Source organism: Anoplophora glabripennis, unplaced genomic scaffold, assembly GCF_000390285.2.
Source record: "Anoplophora glabripennis isolate ALB-LARVAE unplaced genomic scaffold, Agla_2.0 scaffold33, whole genome shotgun sequence".
Taxonomy (NCBI): Eukaryota; Metazoa; Arthropoda; class Insecta; order Coleoptera; family Cerambycidae; genus Anoplophora; species Anoplophora glabripennis.
Window position 1 is genome coordinate 1,482,583 of NW_019416463.1, and position 17,749 is coordinate 1,500,331.

A 17,749-nucleotide genomic window follows, 5' to 3' on the forward strand; every position below is an offset into this window, starting at 1 on the left:
TTTTTTTAACAACTTCAACACCCTGTATCTCTAAAACGAGGCCGTTCCAGACTTATGTTTATAAGGCAAACTCCTATTATTTTAAAGAGATCTATCTGTCCTCGAAGTTTCCTGCATAAAATTCGGATTATGATTAATTTTCTTTATTTCTTTATTTTTTTTTTTTGAAAACTCTTCTCGGATGGACACATACAGACATCTTCGATATAGACTTATAGCGGGATTTGAATTATGAGATAGATAGATACCTAGATCGATACAGTTTAGTTATTAAAGGCGCACCTTAGACACCTCGATTACCTCAACTCCTATTACTGCGTTACTGCCTTAGGATATGACTTTACGTAACACAATCGTCTTAATAGTAAAGCCATCTTAACTTAAAATTATATTAATTAGGACTATATGCTGAAATAGAAGCCACATATTATTATTACACTACATCAAAGTTTTTTTAATCATTTAATGTTTGTAGCAAATTTCTCATACAATCATATTTTAATATCAAATTTAAATTTTCTATTGCTTAAATGAAACTGATGTAAATCAGTTGTAGTTAATATTGATTTAAAAAATAGATAGGCCTGTTAGACATACAATATACTCTTTTACTGCGACGTCACATATTTAGGCACCCGTAACAAAATGTCATAGTTGAAATTCTACAAATCGAATCTGGCCCTTGATTACTATTTACATAGATACTATAGAAAAGAACAACTTCAAATTAACTTATTTCTACAAGGATTTATAAATATTTAAGGACGTGTTTAGTAAAATAGATACACTAATGTGCTTAAAACTTACAAAAAACGATATAAAAGAATATTCTCAAATTTAAATAAAGTAAAAATTTAACATTAGCCGTGTTATTCCTAACGCGCATGCTCGGGAAGAATAGCCTCACACGCAGGTGAGATCTTGTTGATATGTCATCGCTGTCATTAGCGTATTTTCTCTTCTTTTGTTTAATCTTAGCATTTTCTGGTTCTACCGAGTATNTAAAGTAAAAATTTAACATTAGCCGTGTTATTCCTAACGCGCATGCTCGGGAAGAATAGCCTCACACGCAGGTGAGATCTTGTTGATATGTCATCGCTGTCATTAGCGTATTTTCTCTTCTTTTGTTTAATCTTAGCATTTTCTGGTTCTACCGATTATTTTTATTATTTTTTTTGGTGCTGTGCTGTGTCAGCCTGTTGATCGAGTGTTTCTTTCGGCATGTGGTTTATTATAGACATACTCTTATACTTTTAACCAGAACCAAACTTTTCTTCAATGATATCCTGTTGCGAGGCTACTTCGCTTACATGAAATTATCTTTAATGCGCATGCTCAGTAACTACCATTGATATAATTTTAATTTATTAATTACTATAAAAGTCAAAATTGTTCTATAAATTTAAAAATATAAATTCTATAATTCTTTTAGTTTGTCACTTGGGGTTTGAAAATTCGTAAATATTTCTAATATTGCCAGAATATCACGATGTTTGTAAGGTCATGAAAAAGAAGACATTTTTCGGCATTTATGTCAAAGTATACAGGGTGGTCCACTTTTTTTCAATCAAACTTCAGGAATCAATACATTATCAAAAAATAATGTTAGTTTGCTAAATAAACTATACTCGACAAATGTTTACTTTTTGAGATACTGCACGTTAAAGTCTCCGAAAAAAAAATATATTTTTCGAATTTTTCTGTAGGTGATGAGGATTCACCCGTAAGATTTTTATAAATGATTTGACACTGTACGTGTGATCTTTGGAGAATTTTAAAATTTTTTTACTTTACCAGTGGCGGAGAAAATAGGGGTCCCCATTGTTTTAGTAAAAAAATATTAGTACGCCACTGGCTTGAAATTTAAAAACCAATATTTTTTGTATTCTCCGTTTAATTTGGGACAAACAATTATCCGTGTAAGTTTTTCGTAACTATTATCATTTTCAAGTAAAATTTATTAACTTATTTCTATACAATAACGTCAACATATTACCATGCGAATTTATTATTTATTGTTTTACTTACCTAAACATAATTTGCCTAATTCTAATACAAGCGTACATAAAAATCTCATAAGTCGAGAGTTTCTCAAATAGTAAGACGCCTTCGATATTCTTCAAGATTGTTTGGCGTTGCTATCGCAATTTCCGTAAACGTGCATATCACTTCAATCCCGTACAAGATCTACATCCAGGAGATGCTGAAAAAAGGTTAAGCTTTTGTCGCTGGATTTTAAACCGTTGGCAGTATAACAATGAATTTATTCGAAATATTTTATGGACCGATGAAGCTTGTTTTACAAGAAGAGGCACATTTAATTATCACAACAGTCATATTTGGGCTCATGAAGTGAGACGCCGATCATACCAGCAAGAATTTAGTTCTAATATCTGGTTAGGTGTGATGGGTGGAAATATTTGTGGACCTTATGTATTACCTCCAAGGCTAAATTCAGTATCATTNAATGAAGAATCTGAGAAATCCGTAGCTGCTGCATAACCACTTTTTTGAGACACCGTGTATTAGGGTGGCCCAAAAAAAACGAATATTTTTTTTTCGTGTCCCTTGTAAAAATATGTCAGTACATTTTCCGCTCAATTTGCTCAAAAAAAATTTTGATTTTTAAAAATTTCCAAAATCGTCAAAAATTGTTTTTTTTAATTTTTTTTCTCGTTATTTTATCATTTTCTAGGTTGATTCTGAAAATTTCAAATCGATATTTTAATTTCTAAAGGCACTCATAATTATTTTAATTTTCAAAGTAGTATACCTAAAATGTTTTCGAGCGACCTCTAAAAATAAATATCAACGAACTAATAATTTTTTTATTGAATTTGATGAACAAATGAATAGAAATAAATCACATGACACTTAAAAAATTTCTCGAGGCAAAATTTACTACCGCACTGTGGGTATCAAATATTTATAATTTTTAAATTTTTAAAAATTTAAATGTCTCGTGATTTATTTCTTTTCTTTTGTTCATCAAATTCAATAAAAAAAATTATTAGTTCGTTGATATTTATTTTTAGAGGTCGCTCGAAAACATTTTAGGTATACTACTTTGAAAATTAAAATAATTATGAGTGCCTTTAGAAATTAAAATATCGATTTGAAATTTTCAGAATCAACCTAGAAAATGATAAAATAACGAGAAAAAAAATTAAAAAAAACAATTTTTGACGATTTTGGAAATTTTTAAAAATCAAAATTTTTTTTGAGCAAATTGAGCGGAAAATGTACTGACATATTTTTACAAGGGACACGAAAAAAAAATATTCGTTTTTTTTGGGCCACCCTAATACACGGTGTCTCAAAAAAGTGGTTATGCAGCAGCTACGGATTTCTCAGATTCTTCATTTAACAACTAGAACGTTTAAATTCTCACTTTTGAACTGTTCTTTTCATCTACATTTTACACAAAAAATATATCTTCTCAGTTTCTCTAAAATTGATAGATTTAGAGTAAAAAGAGATTAATTTGCTATTCCAAAAAAAAAATAGGAGCTTAAGACATTATTTAACTGTATAGATAAATGAAGAATTTTNCCTGCAGAAAAATTCGAAAAATATATTTTTTTTCGGGAAACTTTAACGCGCTGTATCTCAAAAAGTAAACATTTGTCGGGTATAGTTTATTTAGGAAACTAATATTATTTTTTGATAATGTATTGATTCCTTAAGTTTGATAAAAAAAAAAGTGGACCACCCTGTATAAGATCGATTTAGTAAAAGTACTGAGGAATTCTTCATCACAACGTGTACTATGGGGTTGCCTATTATTTGGCGTATGTGACGTCATTAATAAAAAGTCTATAGCAGTTTTCTCCGTGTAGTTACAAGAAAAAATTAAAACGTTGATACCGCCACAGTCGGACTTTTGTCTGTAATATTGATGCTTTGTCTTATATATTTATTTCTCATATGGATGTAATTAATATTTTAATAACTAACGGTTTTCGACTTACAAATCAAAGTTAATTTTTTTTTTAATGGAAGTGTACCTAGTTAAAAAAAATTTTAAGTGTTCTAGCTGTTCCTGGAATATGTAATATTTGTCATACTTAATTCAAAGGGGTTTCATTTTTCTACATTAAAATACGAAGTTGGCCTTGACTAAAAACAAATGCATTAGGTACCAANAATAGGAGCTTAAGACATTATTTAACTGTATAGATAAATGAAGAATTTTAGCAACCATTTTAGTATGAAAATTATTGTTTCTTTAGAGAGAGATGCTAAGTTTGAAAAGATTAAGAAAATATTTTTTGGAATCCTAATTCCTTAACCGAAGGACCAAAAAAAACTTCATAGTTTTTAAAAATTTGTCGTTTCACGTATACGACCAATTTGGAACATAAAACTTCTTATTTTGGCAGCAAATAAGATATTTTCTTTTTACTCAAAGTCCTAGCAATTTTAAAACAAGGGTCTTTGTGTGGAATCGACAGATAATTACACAGGTCGACAAAATAAAAAAATCGTGTCTAGTAAATTTTTTCGCTGAATCCTAAAATAATAAAAATTCTATCGTGTGGATTTCCCCCCACACACCCTCAATTCTCCTCAAAAATTAAAAAAATCCATACTAGCCATCCAACCCACCTATCTTTGGTAAAATTTTCCGCTGCATCCGAAAATAATAAAAAGAAAATTTTCTGACCTATGGATCTTCTCCCACACACCCACAATTCCTCCCAAAAATTATATAATCCATAAGTCAGAAATTTTTCTTTTATCATTTCGGATTCAGCGGAAAATTTTACTAAAAAGATACCTAGGTGGGTCGGATGGCTAGTTTGGATTTTTTTTTAATTTTTGGGAGGAANTTTTCTAGCTGTTCCTGGAATATGTAATATTTGTCATACTTAATTCAAAGGGGTTTCATTTTTCTACATTAAAATACGAAGTTGGCCTTGACTAAAAACAAATGCATTAGGTACCAAACACAATTCGGTGATAACTCGAAAACTAAAGAATATAATGGAAGTTTTTTTGACCTGAAGTTTTCTCTCATAAAAGTGACCAACATTAACGAAAACCCCAGATTTATATATTTAATAATAATCCAGATGTCGATATGATATTGGAATAGATTCTACAGATTATAAATTGTTCAGATTTGTAATAATATTTTGAGCAAGGGAAATTACACATTTATTATCTTCTTATCTAACTCTATTTTCATTTATTTAATTATTTTTTTATTTAAATGTTTATTCATGAAAAATCATATTTACAGGTTCTATTACATACCAAATTTGCAATGAACTTAGTTGTAAGATATGTATGCATTTATTCTCTTATTTTTTTTTCTCAATTCGCTAAATAAAGTCCCTGGGTTGACCAGGTACCATCAGTGGTTGTTCCCATCATGTTCAAAATGACGGTTTGTCAAACGTCACTTTGTTTTTGACGTTTCTATTTTTTTTAATTTTTTATATTTATTGTGTATATTTTTTATATTTATGTTGAGAGACTATCAAAATTTAATTGTCTGTACCATTTTAGATTAAATTCTTGGATTTTGAATTATTGCCAAACAAATTATCCTGACGGATACGAAAATTGCCCCGATTCAATAAAATAATAAAAGTTTGAATAATATTTTTTTTTATGTTTCAAAGTTGGCAACAGGGAATTTGTCTCAAAATTACGGTAATTCTAGTGCTTTATTAATCTAATGAATCTCATTATTAAATAAAGTCTTAGCTTTTTATTAAAAATTCGCCCAACTAACTTAATGAAGAGATACGTGAAAAATGGTCACTAGGTTTTTATCGAAATTTAGCAGATTCAATATAACTAACCTTTCGAATTTATCGGAACGAACCTGAAATTTGGTTTTTCATGGATTTTTTTCCGTTTCTGTTTATTTATTTTTTGTTTATTTCTCTCTTCTTAGAACTACCGACGCTTCCGGGCGATCTCGAAATGGAGGTGGCCAACGTGCCTCTGAATAGGGGCTTGCCGCCCACAGGGCATAAACCCAGTAAAAAAGAGGCCAAACTCATTCAGCAGCGGCTTGAGCGATTAGCGAGGATCAACATTCATTTGCACGGTAAGGCCGGGGGCTGAGGCTGAGGCATTTTGGGCACCTGCTAACTGGACTTGATGCTTAATAATTTACTATAGAATAGACAGCGTTCCGAAATATTTAGATATTAAAAAAAATTACACTACCATATACAAATATAAGAATGTATTTATAAAGTTGCATTAAATTTCTTTTTAAAAGCACGTACACTATTGGACATACCTTGAATAGCTTCACAAATGTGTATATTGTTTTGCCATTTTTTTATATAACAGCCACAAAAAAATATATACACAGTAGAGTGGCCCAAAAAAAAATGAATATTTTTTTTCGTGTCTTGTGAAAATATGTTAGTTTATCATGTTTTAAGAGCCCCTTCAAAAAATCGGCTCAAAAACAATTTTTTTAGAGGTCGCTCAAAATTTTTAAAAATATTCAAAATCGTCAAAAATTGATTTTTTTTTTAATTATTTTTTCTCGATATTTTATCATTTTCTAGGTTGAAAAAAATCTGGATTCTGAAATTTCAAATCGATATTTTAATTTCTAAATGTCACTCATAATTATTTTAACTTTAAAAGTAGTGTACCTAAAATGTTTTCGAGCGACCTCTAAAAACAAATATCAACGAACTAATTTTTTTTTTATTGAATTTGTTGAACAAAAGAATAGAAATAAATCACGAGACACTTAAAAAATTTCTCGAGGCAAAATTTACTACCGCACTGTGAGTATCAAATATTTATAATTTTTTAATTTTTTAAAATTTAAGTGTCTCGTGATTTATTTCTATTCTTTTGTTCATCAAATTCAATAAAAAAAATTATTAGTTCGTTGATATTTATTTTTTAGAGGTCGCTCGAAAACATAGGTACACTAATTTGAATGTTAAAATAATTATGAGTGACCTTTAGAAATTAAAATATCGATTTGAAATTTTCAGAATCGAGATTTTTTTCAACCTAGAAGATGATAAAATAACGAGAAAAAAAATTTTAAAAAAAACAATTTTTGACGATTTTGGAATTTTTTTAAAATCTTGAGCGTCCTCTAAAAAAATTTTGTTTGAGCAAATTGAGCGGAGAATGTACTGACATATTTTCACAAGAGACACGAAAAAAAATATTCGTTTTTTTTTGGGCCATCCTTGAACTGGTTTTTTCATTAACATGTACATTTCTGATTGATATGTTGATTTTACACAAAAAAATATATCTTGTCAGTTTCTCCTAAAATTGATAGATTTAGAGTAAAAAGGGATGATTTAATTTGCTATTCCGAAAAAAAATAGGAGCTTAAGACATTATTTAACTGTATATTTATATAAATAAAATGAAGAATTTTAACAACCATGTTAGTATGAAAATTATTGTTTCTTTAGAGAGAGATGATAAGTTTGAAAAGATTAAGTAAATATTTTTTGGAATCCTAATTCTTGAATCGATTCCTTCTTTAAAGGACCAAAAAAAAACTTCACAGTTGTTAAAATTTGTCTTTTCTCGTATACGACCAATTTGGAATATAAAACTTCTTTTTTTGGCCGCGAATAAGATATTCTCTTTTTACTCAGTCTAGCAATTTTAAAACAAGGGTCTTTTTTGTGTGTTTGTATGGACACAGCTCGACAAAATAAAAAAATCGTGTCTAGTAAAATTTTACGCTGAATCCGAAAATGAAAAAAAAAAAATTCTGTCGTGTGGATTTTTCCCCACACACCTTCAATTACCCTCAAAAATTAAAATTAAAAAAATTCAAACTAGCCATCCAATCCACCTATCTTTAGTAAAATTTTCTCTAAATCCGAAAATGATATAAAAAAAATTCTGACGTGTGGATTCCTCCCCACACCCTCAATTCTCCTCAAAAATTAAAAAAATACATACTAGCCATCCAACCTACCTATCTTTAGTAAAATTTTCCACTGAATCCGAAAATAATAAGAAGAAAAATATTTCTGACCTATGGATCTTCCTCCACACACTCAATTCCCCTCAAAAATTAAAATTAAAAAAATCCAAACTGGCCATCCAACCCACTTATCTTTGGTAAAATGTTCCACTGAATCCGAAAATGATAAAAAATTCTAATGTGTAGATTCCTCCCCACACACCCTCAATTCTCCTCAAAATTTAAAAAAATCCATACTAGCCATCCAACCCACCTATCTTTGGTAAAATTTTCCGCTGTATCCGAAAATAATAAAAAGAAAATTTTCTGACCTATGGATCTTCCCCCACACACCCACAATTCCTCCTAAAAATTATATAATCCATAAGTCAGAAATTTTTCTTTTATCATTTCGGATTCAGCGGAAAATTTTACTAAAAAGATACCTAGGTGGGTCGGATGGCTAGTTTGGATTTTTTTTTAATTTTTGGGAGGAATTCTCATTTCTGTGGTGTGTTTTATGTTTTTATGTTTATGTTTTAATTGAGGGTGTGGGGGAGAATCCATAGGTCAGAAATTTTTCTTACACCTGTAACCACTAGAGAAGAATTAGAAGAAAGGATTTTTTATTGTGCAAATGAAATACGACAAAATCCTGAAATGTTAACAGTCTTCTGTTAAACGAGCTCGTATTTGTATAAGAGAAGGTGGAACTAATATTGAGAATTTATTATGAATTATATTAGTTACAAAATTTTGATTGTCATGCACTTTTCGTTTAGTTAGTTTAGTTAAGTCCAAATTCTCATAATTTGGAACACTGCTATTGCAAATTATTTGTCCTTCATTCTGATATGTAAAAGCCAACTACGATTAAACCTGTGTTTCTGTTAAATAAAATGTCTCAAATTAAATGGTACCTTCCTCTTTAAACGGGTTTATCTCAAAAAATATCTATTTTATGGATATTCAACAAGTATACCTTTTTTACGTAAAATCCAAAATTTTTATAAAATGATGGAAAATTTGGAGTATAGTGGAACAAAAAATTTTTTTTTCTAGAAATTTTGGTGGGTGGTGCTTTGCCCTCGGGCCCCCATAATTATTATCGAGGATTTCATATTATCATCCAAAGCAGCTTCAAAAATTATAGATCCAGCCAAAAAATTTTCAAAATTTATTGAAAAATACAAAATTTACAGCAAAAAAAACATTTTTAATTCTCAACTTCAAGAGCTAATAACTCTACAGGGTGAGCCCGGAGGAAAAAAATTTATATGAACTTGTGACATTATTTTCTCATTATCTATCCATATCCGAGAGATTGACCACCATTTCCGGGACATTCTGTATACCAAATTTCATTGTTGTAGTTAAAATATTAATTTACGTAGCTGCTCTTCACAAAGATATAAATAAGAACCCCATAAAATTATACGAGCAGTGGAAGACCACTGGTTTCAAAATATTCGTAACGCATTGTCAATTAAAACCCTTCAACATCAAGGATGCCCTGCAAGTATGAAGACGGAGTTAAACGTCTTCCTTAGCACGTATGAAACATCGTACCATCAGAATATATTATGAGGCACATTTAAAAATCCCTGTAATAAAGGAAAAGCAAGGCTAATTTACATTTTTCCTTTCTTTGAATGATTTTCCGCTTGTCGTAAGGAGGACCGGCTTTCAACGTGATAGTTGTACAAAAATATTCGGAGAATGTACTGATAATTTAGTCTGGCTGTACAAAATTATCTTTACAGTGAAAAAGTTTAGATATGAGAAAATGTGTGTACCCACAATACTCACCGTCACTTTTATAATTTAAATTTGTTTGTAATTTTGTATATATGCATTTGTTTCCCTCAAACGGATTTGTGAATGTAAAAATTGTAGACCACAAATTTAATTCTGCGTTTCTTAAGAAACTAATCTAATATTTCTGTGGTGAAAGATATCTGCCATGGTAATTTTTTGAACAAATCATTCGCATTGTGCATTTATAATCCAATATTCTCTAGAAATAATGGTTTTCATGATATAATTATAAGAACAGTTAGTTGCTATAGTACGAACTGCTTATACAACTTTCTTGTTAATTACCTAGTTACTAGTTTTTCGGAAGAATATTGCTTTAAGCAGCAACTGAAAGTTTCTTACTGGACTTAACACTATTATAATTTTCTCACGGTTCACTGGCTTCATAGGATCAAATAATGCAATATTTACTTGTTTTTCAACAACTTATGAAATCCTCAACACTGGCTTATACAGGGTGTAACGGATACTGATGGCCAAACTTTAGGGGGTTATTATACAAGTAATTTTCAACAAAAAAGTATTATAAGATTTTTTTGGAAAGTTTATAGTTACTCTTTTATTTAACATTTTTTTATTTAAAAAAAATTTGTGCTTTTTTCATAAAAACAAAACCATCACCAACACCATACACAAATAAAATATCTCGATACTCGTTATTTGTGAAAAAACGTGGCATCTTCAATTATTTAGATACTTAAGTAATCAACAAGAACACTTAAAGTAATTTTATGATTTTGACAGTTGTGTTAATATTGTTTTTCACAGCCGCCTTGGCATTTATCTATCATGAAAGACGCATTCTAAACAAAAACACGTTTGTAACAATATTTCGGATTATAGCAGAAAGAGGGAGAGTTAAAAAAACAGGTTTTTTGAAGAAACTCCAACAAAAACTACACGCATGGAGTAATACGAACAGACTTAAAATAAAAATAAAGTACTATAAAGTTTGTGTATTTTCGATTTTTACGGTTTTATTACCTTTGCCCTTGATATTGTTGCCAAAAAAAAATAGCAAACTCAAAAGTTGATATATCGTCGAAAAGCTTACTAAATACAGTAGTTTTTGCTGAAGAAAAAACACGTCCTCATTAACAAATTTTTGGCGTTACCACTAATAAGGTGATACCACTAATTTTGCTCATTTCACAATTATTACATTTAACTTTTTACAGCACCTGGTATAGAAGATTTTTTAAACACTCATATATGCTCGTCTTGTAGTAAATTTAATGCTCTTTCCGATGGTATGTCTAAATTTGATGTGGCTGTAAGAATAACAGAGATATTTTTGTTTTTATGAAAAAAGGAGCAAAATTTTTTGAAATCAAAAAATGTTAAATAAAAGAGCAACTATCAACTTTCCAAAAAAATCTTATAATACTTTTTTGTTGAGAATTACTTGTATAATAACCCCCTGAAATTTGGCCATCAGCATCCGTTACACCCTGTATAATGTAGAACTACAAGAAAGACACTACTATTACCAGATATTGGTACTACCAACGAGAAACTGCCCAGTCACAGTGTAAGGAAGAAAAAATAATAAACAAACTACAAAACAAACAAAATTTTAATAAGAAGAAAAGTAATAAATTACGAACATATGGAAATGCAAATTTATTAAACAAACAAACAAAAAAAGTAAATATGTACTTAGTAAATATAAGATAAAATCAAGAAAGTACAATGAATTATTTATTTCAGTTATGGTATCGTGATTCAATTTCACTGGAATTAGTACACATTTAGTACAAAACAGAGGCTAAATACAAATTAATGCCATAATTTTTTATATAAAGTTATATAAAAATTTTAATTTTTAATAAGTTCAGATTTATTAAGTATATTGTTTAGGATATTAATAAAAGTATTCAATAATTCATTTTTCGCCTTTGCAATAAACTGTAGATATTAAAACGTTCGTAAAAGGACATGAAGAGTACCTCAAAGCAGTGGCGGCTAAATTTTTACCCTTTTGAAGTCAAACAAATCGATACCAGAAATCTCGTATACGCAAAAAACATATATCAAACTCCAGAAACAAGACTCCTAACTGCAGATATTACGGAAAGCAACTACTCTATGGGCATATCCCAATTGATGTTGAATTGTATGGTATTTGATTCATCAAATACTGAAAGTCATCATATTACACTTCAAGACATTCAAAGCCAATCTATTAACAGTGCACCAAGGGTTTAATAAAATTGAAATTTCTTTGTAAACTGTGTGCCTAGTTCACTATTTATAGGCCAAAATATTTTCACTTCGTCAGTATATAATAGGTAACATACGTTCAATGTTATCAATAAAAATTGCAAACATTAGATGTCCAAAGACAGAACCCTGCGGCACTCCTGAAGTCTGAGCGATTTAGGTAGACTTATCTCTTAAAACTTGGGGCATACTAAGATCTACCGAAGTTAGCCTTTTGGGAAAAGTCAAGCGACGCTGATCGTATGTTAGGACTTGGATAGTTAACCATCCAGGGAATGCTCGAGATGCTCATCCACCTTTTATTGGCATGTATGTCCGTATATTCACGGAACTTATACAAATTTAGACGAGATTTGTATAGAAAAGCATACCGTCCATTGAAAAGGATGTAAAACCATTGCTCCCTTGTCTAAGCAGTGTTAGGCAAGTAAAATTCCTTCCTTACCACAAAGTGGGGATTCGGCAAAATTTCCAGGTGTTTGGCCATAGTAGAAAAAGGGAAGAATTTACCTTATGGGAACGGTCCTACTTATAACAAAGGATTAGTAGAATTAGCAGAAAGAACGTTAAGAGATCTTCATGCGACTACTGTCCTTAAAAATTGAAAAACAAAAGCAAGAAGTTCCTTTTGTTAGAACTGATAATCTAAACTGAACTGAAGTATCTACTATTCTGTTATTATTCTACTCCTTTCCAGTGATTTACAGTTATTAACAGCACTCCTTTTGTTCCTATTACAATGCAAATAAAGAGAATTTACAGTTATGGTTTAAATATTCAAATTAAAAGAAAACAAGTCTATATCAGTTCGAACAATTACAGCATCCACCGACTCGTTAGTTGTTCAGCCACGCTTCATCGAGAAATCGTTTGAACACCCACTGGATTTTATTGGATTTTGACAAATTTATTCGTTGGTGGATTGACTCTGTAATTGCCGGTTGACACGAATTAACGATTAGTGAGGTTATGAATTTTGCATAACGAGATTCAGTTAAATATTTCTATTTCAGTCTTGATAAAACAGTGTTTTATATTATTCCAAACATTTAATAAAAGGGGGTGTTCCATATTCTTTTAAATTACTGTTTTTTGTAATAAAGAAGACAAAATGTTTACTACTGGAAAAATTGTAGTAGTGCCTTATTTAGTTAAAAAATAAAGTTAAAATTCACTTAATTTATGTCAATACAAAAGCACCATTTCAACAATTTTATTTTTGTTATTATTTCTACAGGGTGATTCACGAACGGTGACCAAAAATGTATCCTCATTTTTTGGTGAATAAAATTATACACGCTTCGTTAAAAAGGTACAGGGTGTTAAACTGAAAACACTTTTACTTAAATGACATGACAAACACGAATCATTTGGTTATCATCATTCGATTAAATAATCGAATAGAGAAATTAATAACATTAGTCATCATTTTAATGATTTTATTTTAGTAAATGCTCAAAAATAACTCCATTTCCACGAACACAGGAGCGACATCCTTTTAGTAACGAAAATGTAATTTGTTCGAAATTTATTGTTGCTTGAATCTGATGAAAAGCATTATTTATTCTTTCTTCTAACTGCTCAGATGTAGGTATTAATTTGTTCACTGTATACCAGCCGTTTAACAGCATCCCACAAGAAGAAATCCAGTGGGTTGAGATCCGGTGTTTTCAGTTAGTTTTTTAAGTTTTACTCGGCAATCAAACTTTTTTCGAAAAACATAAGAGAGTAATAATTTATAGAAAATTGAAAGACGAATCCGAAAATATGATTTTTACCGTAGAGTACTATTTTATTTAGAAAAATATACTACCGACACCCTGTATCTCCGCCATTGGAGCATCTAAATTTTAGAAAAAGGCCTCAGGTTTTGGATACTGTTTACATAAATACATGTGCTCAGTTTCAAATTATTTCACTTACTAGTTTTTAAATTAATTAAAAAAATTAAAAATATTTTTTAAATTTAACACCCTGTATCTTTTTACTGTATCTTTTTAACGAAGCGTCCTAGCTAAAAACTGTATACGAAAAACTCCTCTTAAAATTTACTACAGAATACGAGGTTCAATTTTTGGTCACCGTTTGTGAATCACCATGTATATGTACGAGCAGTAAATTTTTAAAATAATTTAAATGTTCAAGATTTACTTTTTAATTCAAATTAAGATTAATTAACACGGAAGCGACATATAGATATTAATTAATATTAATAGTAAATAATAATACATTTATTGCAAAAAGTATAAATGCACATTTTCTGGGACAAAAGTTAAAGAAAAAGTAAAAGAAAATAAAAAAACATGAAAAGTATGAATTGACCCAAGTGTATACAAAAAAAAATACATAATGAAAGCTCATGCATAGCAAAGCATTTTAAACTTGAGGAAAGTATAACCTTTTTTGTTTATGTTTTGTAGTAATTGTCAGTAAATTGTGGTAGTACATTATTAGCAATGTAAGCAGCCATCCAATCAGCCGGAGATTCGACAATAAAGTTCCTGTGTCCAGAAAGAAGGCATGGGATAAATGCATCAACTACAAGGGAATCCCAAACGAAATACTTTTATGGAGCGGTATCTTTTATCAAAGGAGATAGCACATAAACTGAGGATCCTATTCTAGAAATAAATTTTAAGTCTTTTGATAGTCCACGTAGCCGGTAACTGACCAGAAGGGCTTAAAGGAAAGGAAGATTTTGAACTGAATTATATCCTGTAATGTGATAAGTTGGGCGATGAAGGTTCGTTTTATCGAAAATTGGGAGTAAGGCTTAAAATAAAAGATCGCAGGTATTATATGGATGATAATGTACCGAGGTCGACAGAGTACTTGTGTAATGTTTAATGTCCCACTACTCTTTAATACGAAAATTTTATTGCAAATAGATGAAAATACATTTTGGTATCGATTTCCAGCACCAGTGGAGTTTAACTGTCTTGGTGGCATTCTCAACAAATATTCAAACATTTCATTAAATAAAAGAGGATTATGAGCCGTATATAATAAAAATGAGGAAAATGCATTAAACAGTAAAATTATGTAATAAAAAAAATATAGATTACCATTTAAAAAATCAAAGTTGCCTTCAGATGTCCTTCTGGGAAAATAATATAACAATATTTCTTCCCCCGATGAAGGCTTTTAGGAAACCTTTTTTTATGCAGCGAATAGTTTTTAAGATATTAAGCCCCTTCCTTTAAAGTGGGATGCCTGGTATATTAAATAATATTCAATAATGTATCTTAATGAAAGATTATAAATCAACGCAATCGCATTTTATTTTATTTTCTGAAAAGTGACTGGCTTAACTTTCTCATTTTTAATAAATGTACCTTAAGTAATATTTGAGTTAAGTTAAATATTTGGGAATCATTAATTTTCTATTATACAGACCGAGTGACTTTAAGTCTGGTTAGTTTGACTCTAAGTCTGATTAGTTAGATTAGATTAGCTAAATTATATTTGCTATACACAGTTAGAACAATTTTCATATACTATAAACCATTGTTAAAATCATCTCTGATGTATTTTTGAGTTGCTTCTCACGTTAATAATAGTCACAATTCAATAAATCTAGCACCGATTTTTTCACACTTATTCAGCGTGTGTATGTAGTAAACACGTCAACTTTTTTGAGAAAATGTAGATAAATGTGCAGCACTGCGTAAACAGAGCTCCCGTGGTGCAATTCATCTCACTTGCATTTGTTTTCACGAAATAAATTGAATAAACTCGCAATTTATTCCACGTTTGTTCTCCACAGAGGCGTTTTTCAACACAAAAACAACGAGGCTACGCCTTTTCAGACTTGAAAACCGTAACACTGCACCCGCAACTGTCCAAAGCGAAAATGCAACTTGTTTGCGATATTATAACGTCGGTGTTATTATTACATTTGAGAGTATAATTTCATTAAATGAACTGCCGCTGTTACATTTTCCACGACCTTTTGTAAAAGAACAATTTTTAGTACTTCGTTGCTAGAAGTTACTTTTTTCTTCTTTTCTCATCAAATCCATCGGACTCGGTGACCGATGGAAGCAATGAAAAATAAATGAGATTTATATTGTACATCGATGCACAAATGGCAGACATGCATTATATAGGGACGTGCCAATGGTAACGGACTTGAAGCTCGCCTGCATCCTGATTCTTATCCTAATCGTTCAGTTCCTTCTGTTCAAATATTCATCAGACTTCATCAACCGCCCAGGGACATTGAAAAATTTTGAAAACCCTATCATCAAGTGAGAGAAAAATCACATCCAAAGTGTACAAGCTCTTAATTTACCATACTGTGATTAAGTTTTTGAAAGGGCATCTAATTCATTTTTCAAATGTAGAGCCTGCATTGACATGGAAGGAATACAGTTTGAACAACTTTTCTAGGCACGTTTTTGACATGAAATTAAAATAGCAAATATTTCATATGCATTTACCATCCGTTTTTAAATTTTAAGGCGTCGGTTGTCTCACCTACAACATACTAATGAGGACCAATAAGTCCGAAAGCGGTCTGTGCCTGGTGGGTTAAACTGACAAACAATCCTAGCTGTTGTACTAGGTGTTGCGAGTAGAATCCAAAGCCCGCGGAGTAGTTGTTTCTCGCAACACTGGAAATTTAAAACATTTTAAGGTCCTGTTTAAAACCAATTTATAAAACTATTTTTTTCACTTCAATGTGTACAACAATTGAAAGTGATCTATTGATTAGTAATTTGTGTCGTCATATGTATACCGTCAAGAAGGCTCACAAAAATATATGGAGTGCATAAAGAGCGATAGTCCTGCTCGGCCCCGCCCCGTCCGATGTCATTTTTCCTGCAAAACAACTTGTCTTCTGACATTTGTTCTCAACTTGTTTATTTATCATATGAATACCCTTTGCTTAATTTTTTTTACTCTTTTTAAGAGTAGCAAAAACAGCATTTCCCATTCTTCACTTATTGCAAAACGTTCTACTTTCTGTTTTTTAAGTTATCTAGTTTAGTTAAATATGACTTCATATTTTGTTTACATTTTGAAGTCTTCTTCTTGTTTCTGTGGTTAGGTTCTATTGGAGTCCCAACGTTGATTTTTTCTCAGCTTCTTGGGTTCCAGATAACGTTTTCCCAGGAGCGCCATTCTACAACGTGCAAATCCTGGGCACTAGCCTGAAATATAGGTATGCTGAGAACTTTGATCCGCCAAGTCACATGCTCGGCAGACTGGACTGTCTGCAAGCCTTAACTTGTGACAGTGTCCGAATTTTATTCAAAATCAGCAACTCATTAGTTCTTTTCTGCAAAGAACACATACGTTCCTTCGCATGGCTTTGCCGTGACCAACGAAATCTGTTTTGGATCCCAAGTTCATTCTTTTTCTCATTTCCGTCAATTCCCACACAAGTTTTGAACTTACCTTGTGTGTGTCTACATTCTTAGCTAAACACGTTATTACCGCGAAAATTTCTGCTTGAAATACAGTGGGAAACCCTTCCAAACTGTAGCTTGCACTCCATATATCTTTCCATTTCCTCCCATTTTGGGAGACTTGGTTCCGATATAGATGTTTCTATTGTTGAAGTCTACTCTGTATCTAGAAAAGAGTTATTCAAAAATAATATCATAGCCTGACTATTAAAAGTACAATATGAGTTTCAAGGCTTACTGTACATATATATTTCTACTATTTATTTATTTAGAACATTAATATTGGTCATGCGATACATTTTTATCAGCAAGTGGACAAATCTATGTAAATCTCAAACACATTACCATTACTATGGTAAAATTAGAA

The 17,749-nt window shown here is 30.7% G+C and overlaps 1 protein-coding gene across 2 annotated transcripts in view; it reads left to right on the top strand.

Moving 5' to 3' along the window:
* Nucleotides 1–17,749, top strand: part of LOC108912914 (ankyrin repeat and fibronectin type-III domain-containing protein 1) — a 113,293-nt gene that overhangs the window by 70,031 nt on the left and 25,513 nt on the right. For both annotated transcript variants that reach the window (XM_018718332.2, XM_018718343.2), the window contains exon 2: nucleotides 5,909–6,064. In XM_018718332.2, coding sequence (XP_018573848.1) covers nucleotides 5,909–6,064 — 156 coding nt within the window. The remainder of the gene's footprint in view (nucleotides 1–5,908; nucleotides 6,065–17,749) is intronic.